Source organism: Impatiens glandulifera, chromosome 6 (genome assembly GCF_907164915.1).
Source record: "Impatiens glandulifera chromosome 6, dImpGla2.1, whole genome shotgun sequence".
Taxonomy (NCBI): domain Eukaryota; kingdom Viridiplantae; phylum Streptophyta; class Magnoliopsida; order Ericales; family Balsaminaceae; genus Impatiens; species Impatiens glandulifera.
Window position 1 is genome coordinate 43,437,029 of NC_061867.1, and position 8,433 is coordinate 43,445,461.

At 33.5% G+C, this 8,433-nt stretch overlaps 1 protein-coding gene across 1 annotated transcript; it reads right to left on the reverse strand.

The window, feature by feature from the left end:
- Positions 1 to 294: 294 nt before the first annotated feature.
- LOC124941260 (dolichyl-diphosphooligosaccharide--protein glycosyltransferase subunit STT3B) lies at positions 295 to 8,077 on the reverse strand. Its single transcript, XM_047481556.1, has 6 exons — positions 7,013 to 8,077; positions 5,701 to 6,237; positions 4,046 to 4,500; positions 2,684 to 2,806; positions 1,331 to 1,390; positions 295 to 764 (listed from the first exon to the last, which is right to left on the reverse strand). Exons 1-6 carry the CDS (start codon positions 7,934 to 7,936, stop codon positions 635 to 637), a joined length of 2,229 nt encoding a protein of 742 aa, XP_047337512.1. The 5' UTR covers positions 7,937 to 8,077; the 3' UTR covers positions 295 to 634.
- Between the last annotated feature and the right edge of the window lie 356 nt (positions 8,078 to 8,433).

Below are 8,433 nucleotides of genomic sequence, written 5' to 3' on the forward strand. Positions count from 1 at the left end.
AATATTCTTCCTATAATTATATATATTAATAATTTTAATAACTTAAGTGATAAGAGACAAAGTGAAACAACTTCATCCAGATCTTTATCCACGTTTAAGTAAAATTTTACAATTTCGATTAAAATCTTGATTTTACAAATTTATAAATTGACAACAATTTAAAATAAAATCTCGATTTTATATACTCTATTTTGTTGCTTAAATTTGTGTAACATAACACTTCAAAAAAGGCTTTTACACAATTCAAATTCTAAATCAATACATGTAAGATATGATTGGCAGGACAAAGGCTAGTAAACTTCAAATTTTCTCATCAATAAAAATGAACAAAGACTATAATTATCCAAATACACAAAATCTGCTCCAAAATGAAAGTTGTCAAGTTTCATCGAATTAGTCGCCCCACACCATGTGTAACTAATAAGCCCAAAAGAGTTTCGAAAGAAAGAAAACAAAATATAACATTTAGAGGAAATACTAGCAACCTAACAAACTCCATGTAACTTATGTTACTACTAGTCAATCTTTCTTCTTCTCTTCTCATCAACCTAACCATTTTTTTCGCTTTTTAAACTGTCTTCCGCCTTGCCTTGCCCAGAAAAAAGTAATAGGTCCTCAGATGTGAAAAGGGGGATTACCATCGGTTATTGGGCGGTTTAACTTTGTAAATCCGAACAATCCAGTTAGAGGTTGTGTAGGCCTCTTCCAGGTGTTCAAGCTTCACATCTTTATTTCCAATTTCAACATTTCTAGCTCTATCATACCTACAAAAAAAAAGACAATAATAATAATATCTGCCTTTATTTAGATGGTCCTAATTCATATATATCATCCATAAAAAATGTTTAGATACAACTAACCAAGATAGGAAACTCATGCATAGATCCTAAAAAGATAAACTGTATCAGTCATACTTCACAGCAAGATAATGATCATTTGTGTGTATCACAGTAATTTACAGTTACAATATACCAATCGTTGTTCATCATGGTATGGAAAAATCTACATTTGTATGTTTGTGAAAAACAAAATAATTTGTTTCATAGTCTAAATCATAATCAGATCATAATTCAAAAAGAAAAATCTACACCGAATGAAACAAATTATAATATAATTTGGATCATAATCTGAAAAATAATTTGTAGCAAAAAGAAAAATCACTTTCAATTTTGACGATTTTTCAATGAGAATGTGATTGTGACAGATATCGTGGCAAAATACAAATTTCCAAATAGTAAATGTGTTCACTTCATGGGCGAGAGAACAAAACAAGGATAATAATAATACGTAATAAGATGTCAGATTGTCAAACTCAAGAAAAAAAACTCACCCAGTAGGCTTTCCATATTCTGTAGTCAACTCCCCAAAACGGTAGTAAGACAGCTTGTACCTAAATTTGTAATATAGATTTGAGAAAACATATTAATACATTAAATAAAAACTAGAGATAAATAACACTAAATTCAGACTAGAAAGCATGCATTTAACAATTAACTAGATTGAATCTCACGGAATGATCTATTTAATGGCATAACCTCATGTATTTGAGCCTTTTGGCCAAGTTCAATGGGGCATATGAGATTTATTCTTATTATATAACATAATTGGTTAGGTCATTATGTGTGATTGATGTGTAATCAATTTGAATATTTAGATAATTCCTTTATATTCAATCCTTCTTCAATTAGTCTTTTGTAAGGCCTTACGTAATTTATTCAAGAAAAATTTACAATTTTTCTTCTTCACTAAATCCCTACAATATCACAAGCCTAGCTTTAGAAACATACTAGTTTCTTGACTTTAGTTGAAAATCTTGTCAGCTTCCAGAACTAACAAGCCTGAATAAAAGTAGAAATTGTAATAGTTGAGGCAGTGATAAAACTCATTTGCAACCTAGAGCTCTATAGCATGTTATAAGGGACTACTTTATTATATGAAAAGATGATCATATAAAAGACCCTCAAATTCCTTAAGATATGATGTAAATAATTTTTTTTTGAGACTAGGATTTTTTTCGGAGGTTAGTACAACATCCTTCCGCTATGACCCCCACTTCAATCAAGGTGATTGGAATCCAACTTGAGATGAGCTATCCCGGGTGGATGAAGATGATGTAAATACATGATTCTTTGTTCTCAAGAAAAATAAAACATCAATACATGTTATGTGATCCTGTACAACACAAATGCCTCCAAAGGAAGAGGTGCTGATTCTTTTCAAAGCTGAAAGCTAGGAGTCAACTTAAGTCACTAGAACTTAATATCTTTTCCATATATAGATTCATAAATTCGTTTAGCTTATTCACTTAAGCACCTATTGCATAGAGTCCTCTCCTACTGAGAAGTTCTTCCATGAATTCATACTAAGTTCTCCACAAAACTTATAAAATTAAGAGTTAAACGTATAGATTTTACAATGCAATATAAGTTTTTAATTTGCACAAGGATGATCTTTGTCAGATAGATAGTTCTTTTAATCATATGGTATTAAGTTCAACCCCTATCATTTAAAAATAACCTTTGAAACATATAGAGACATAACAGACTAATGACAGAAGCAAGTCCAAAACATGCCAAAAAGAGCAGATCTTGCATTTGTACAAGTCCATAATGAAAGAATTGACATTTTCTCTGAAGAAGGGTTAAAAGGAACGCCACAATAAAATGCAATATAGGCAACTTACATCAGACAGTTCAACATCTTCGGAGATGCCCCTTTGTCAACACGATATTCACCATTAACAAGGTAATCAGGTTCCTTGATAACAGGAAAAACTCCTCCACCAATTCTCACCATCCACAGAAATCTGGTTCAGTAAGTAAAGCATTTAGTATATAATGAAAGCATCAATATCTAGGTATATTTTTTACTAGAGAAAAAAAAACAAAAGATGCAAAATAAATAGTAAACTAAGAATAATAGAAAAAACTGCACTAAATCTACACGTTTAATATGGCTAGCAAACTTGACTGGTGGTTAAGTCAAAACAAATATTGGTCTAGCAAACTTGACTGGTGGTTAAGTCAAAACAAATATTGGTCATCTTTTAATAAACAGCATAACGACTAGATGATCTATATTTTTTACTATTGACAAACAACTTATAGCTACATGTACTAAAGTATCTTTCTTAGAATTAGAGTGATGATGAATACAGTATCTCTGTTAGATCATCAAGATAGTAACAGCTAGAAGATACACACCCTTTCAGTATTTGAGGAAATTCTCAGATGGTTATTGTAGAATATATTGTATCCATGAATGATAGAGGATAATTACAGATCAATTATCCTCCATCACATCTAATCTGCTCATTATTATCATATCTATAGATAACAGGATCATTATCCGGAAACATCTATATTCTGTTATTTGAAAAATCACAATCATCTAAATTTAATCTGGATCATGATCCAAAAATAATCTTTTTACCAAATTAAGCAAAACATTCACACTATAATTTGGATCATGATTAAGAAAATAATCTTTATACCAAATGAAGCCAAAAATCACAATATAATTGGATCATGATACACAATATTTATGCGAAATGAAGCAAAAAAACACTGTAATCTTGATCCACAAAATAATATTAAACGGAAAAAGAAAAAAAAATCAATTTCAACTTTAACTTTGCAAAGGAGATTTTCCAATGGGATCACAAAATACTAGTTTCCAAAAGGCTCGATATATTCTACAGCAATCCATTCACGTGTTGACCATAAAGTGATGTAGAGCAACTTGCCAATGTAACAAAAAGAAGAAACATGATGTTAATATTCAGATACAAATTACCATGTTGTCAATCTTCTTCTTGTCTGTAGACATAATTATAAAGCCCGTTAAATAATATGCTTACATGGAGATGAAATCAAAATCAGTTAAGGAATGTGACAATAAAGACTTAGATCACCATTATGAAAGCAGAAACTGGATCAGACATGGATAATAAGGCCGAATTAGAACATACAAATTGGTAGCACATTTTCCTGACATGACTAGAAGACAAATAAATACCCAGTTGAATGCTCAAAAAAAATCTTACTTGTTTATATCATCAGAAGAATAGCCAGTAACACCTCCAAATACGACTAGAACATAATCTACATCAAGAGATCGAATGATTTCATATGCTTCGTCTTCAGGAGATGACATTGCAAGTCCAACAGTAGCAATGTGTGTATTGTTCCAAGTATTGTTGTCAACAATCACTGTCCTATTTCCCATTGCAGTGATTTGATACCCATAATCCCACCAGGACATAACCTTAGCATCTGTTGGTGTGTTCTGTCGAAGCCAGAAATATGCTTCGCGATAGTCATCAAAAATTACTCTATTCCCATGAGCTCCCCTCGCTGCCAAAACAATAGAGGGGGACGAATATGCTTCTGATGTAACCCACGTACAGTGAGTAGCATATCTACTCAGTAAATATAAAGCACCACAAAGTAAAGCAATAGCCCCATCTCTTTGGAAAGGTAAAGATTGATCAACTGAGCCCTGTTTGAGAATTAACACACATAAGTACCTTCAAATGATTCATAAAAATTGATCAGAAATGAGAGAACACATAAAATATGGTAGAAGTAGGAAAGTATCGATATCATATTGTATATAATGCCGACTATTATATTTTTTTAATAGTAAACACTAAAAATTGAACTGAAGGTAGCAGTCAAGAACATAGTTTTGAAAAGGGAGGTCAACTTTTATAACATGGAGAAGATGTCGTGAACACGAAGAGTGTTCACCTTTTACAAGAAAGCAGACATAAAGGAAACTAACAGGAAAAACAATAAAATCAAAGAGGTTAGATCCCAATCCAACTATGATTGATTTAGAGGCACAAGGGAAAAAAGGCGCCATTGGACAAACAATGTCACAGGTAAAACACATAAACACCAAGAAGAATAGACAGGATGGTCACATTATAAAAACTCACTTGAAACAGGCTTTCCATAATGACTTGAAACCCTTGAAATTCTGTTTCTTTTTAAATAAAATTATTACCTTTTCAAGAAGAAAATAATGTGTTGTAACCCTTTTAAACAAACCATCATTACATATGCACACCTCTCTCTCACCATGATTACAAATCAGCCTCTCTAACCGAAACTTAATAGGATTTAGAAACCCCCAGCTAGATAACCCACAAGTCAATTCCCAACTGGTTCATCTTACCAAACATCTCTTTTGGAGGACATGTTATATTGTCATCATTGTCTTTGTTTCGAAGACAGAAAGATCTGCTTGAGTTTACCTATTTCCCTCATCCTTTCTCTACTGTGTTTCTGACCATTCAATAGTAGTTTTCAAGTCATTGGCAAAGGGTGTTAGATCCCACCCACCCAAAACAAAAACAAAAAATATATGAGAAGAAAACTTGCAAAAACATTTATAGAAAGGTTTATGGAGAAAAGGATAGCAATGATTTTCATCTTTTCCAAAAACAAATATGTTTAGAGCCCAAAGTTTAACATATATGCACTTCATTTTGATTATATAACAGTCACTAAGGTATGTTATGAATTGCACCGATGATTCAAAAGATACAGTGATGACACACATTTTGAAAGATAAAATAACCATAAAGTATTTCGCGATTTGGAACATATAAACTAGAGACATGAGAACTTCAATAAAACTGCTACACTTGTACAGTCATCCATAACTAAATATTGACCAAAACATGTGTCTAACCTTGGAAGACGTCTTTCCACTACTTGAAGCTTTGCCGCCACTAGATTGAACCAACTTGCTCTTTGATCTTGCTACCTGACAAAGGTTTTTCACGGTAGCAGACACTGCAATTGCACTAATAAGGCATACAGCAGGTGTAGCAACAAGAATCAAGCGAACCATGACACCGGCAAAATACATGCTTGTAAGACCATACATCACAATGAATATAGTGGCATCTGATAATCGCTTGAAGCAAAAATAGAGCCCCGCGGGAAAAAGGAACAGTAAAATGTGAAAATCAAACATAAAAGAAGACCACGCTGTAGGTTGATGCTCAGAGACTGATGCAATTATTGGAATATTATCCTTTGCATAAGTTGGATCAAGCAATGAGTAAAATCTTCCAGTCCATGGAGAAATATAGCCAGATGCTGTGCCAACTCCCAAAGCGATGGAACCAACAACCAATACACAGGTAACTGTAAATTTCATAAATACATGAAATAACTTTGGATCATCCAACAAGTTCTTGACCCAATCCAGGAAGAAAAACACCTGCCATTACAAACCCAAGTAAGTACACCATGCAACTGTTGACTCATGACATAGAAAGTTTAGATATATGGACTGTAACAAAGTTAAAACAAAGATGAAAATGACCATATCGTTCAGCTTCTACTCCTTCTTATGCTTGCTTCAGATATATTTAATACATTCATATCCTCACATGAATAATCATCAAATAAAATTTCAAGCAAAAATGTTCAAGATTAATACAAACATTGTTAATATCAAGATAAAACTTCTATAAACCAATGACTAGTCAGAGCACTGGTTGCATCTAAGGAAATATTACTTAGGCAATCTATGTGGGCACAAACAATGTAACCAATAGCAAACCGTTCCACTCCACAGCTTAGTTTAGTTTACAAAAATAAAACAATACATGGAAACTATGTAAGAAAAACAAAAATGATCTTTTTTAAAGAAAGGTGAAACAGAAACCTAAGCAAATAAACCAAAAAAAATGTACACTTTATATAGTTTGACCTTACCCTTTGATGGAGAACTTTGCGAGCAAAAAGAATCAATAATCATCTGTAAAGTAGCGACCAGAAGTAGGTTGCTCATTTATAGAGGCAAAAATTATCTAAACAAGGAATGATATCCCTCATAATATGCACACATGGTTCAGTAGAGTTAACAAACTTAGCATTTTTTTCTTTTCATCACATAGAACAATTCACTCCCATTTTCTTTTACAAGATCAAGTTTATCATGAACAAAATTCGAGCATTGTTAGATAAAGAATAAGACAACAATGAAATACCTGCAACAAGAAAAACACTCCCATTGCTGCCATATGTTCTCCCGACTGCACATGTTGAAAACCCACAAATCGAATCTGCATTGCCATCAACATTCCCAGAATGTACATGGAATTATAGGCCACATATAACCTCATTGAATACCTTCCAGTAATCAGAAGCACCAAAACATATAAAGGGATCAGATTTATTATGAAAACATAACCTCCCCAAGCAGATACCATATAGAAATAGCCTAAAGCAGATCCCAATCCCCAAGCAAGGGAGCCAGTATTGACTGCCTTAACAAACAAATAGAACGTAAGCAGCAGAGCAAAAATGGCAACACCCTCATTATCATAAGACCCAGCAACAGACCTCGATATATATCCAGGACATATAGCGATCAGGATAGCAGCCACCAACCCAGCTCCCGAATCCCACAACTCCTTCCCAAAGAAGTAAGCAACAATAGTGGTATTGGAAGCAAAAAAGGGAGCAGTGAGAACACAAACCTCTCTGATATGTACTGCAAATCGTAGGAATCGAAGAGTCCAGTAAATAAAAGCAGCAGTAACCATAAGACCAGGGTAAAGTGTGCCGCCAACGATACGACCAAGAGGATACCAACTCTCGTAATCGAACCAGTTCCAGAATTCGTAAAATCCTTTCTGGGTTAAGTAAAGTGTAGTACGATAATTGAAGTATGGATCAAATTCATGGATCATACTCTCATACCGAAGAACACTGAAGAGACGAGTGACGAAGGCCAAGATGTAAACGAGACAAAGAATGCTGACACGGATCAAGAGTTCCTTTTGCTTGGTCTTCAGTTTGAATGTTTTGAAAGAGAATGGGGAAGTGGAAGATAGCAGATCGGAATTCAAGCTGGGAGTCAATTTAGCGGGTGCACCACCGCCGTTTGAGGCGTCGATTTTCCCCACCATTTTTCTTCTTCTTTGAACCGATCCGATCGGAGTTGATCAGAGAAACGCAACTGCGATTCGTAATTGGAAAGTTTAAATCTGCAGAATGAATTTTCTCTTCAGCTGTCAAATGTCATATCTTTACTGGAGTAGGGTTCTTCTTACTTCTTACATCTGATCTCAGTCAAAGCAGGTAACAACTACAAGATAAAATTTACATTGACCCTCAAAGTTTTATACAATATTTTATCTTAATCCTAAATTTTTGCTTTGTCAAATATATATGACTATATAGATCCATCTTAAATTCTATTTTGTTTTTTTAACTCACTTGTACGGGAAATTTGACAATAGTGCATAATTTTAAATGCGTTGGTGACCACTTCATATTTTTTTTACGAAATTTTCTTCGATACGAGACACAATCAGATGTCTTGTGAAAAATTCACAATCGCGAGACGCAAATTTTATAATATTTTTGAATTTTTTGGTAAAAATTTGCGTCTCGCGATTGTCGG

Coding starts and splice junctions, on each gene's coding strand:
- LOC124941260 (XM_047481556.1), bottom strand. CDS start 7,936: ATGGTGGGGAAAATCGACGCCTCAAACGGCGGTGGTGCACCCGCTAAA. Junction 6,238..7,012: donor GAGTGTTTTTCTTGTTGCAG/GTATTTCATTGT, acceptor TTGTAATGGCAG/GTGTTTTTCTTCCTGGATTG. Junction 765..1,330: donor GAATATGGAAAGCCTACTGG/GTGAGTTTTTTT, acceptor TTTTTTTTGTAG/GTATGATAGAGCTAGAAATG.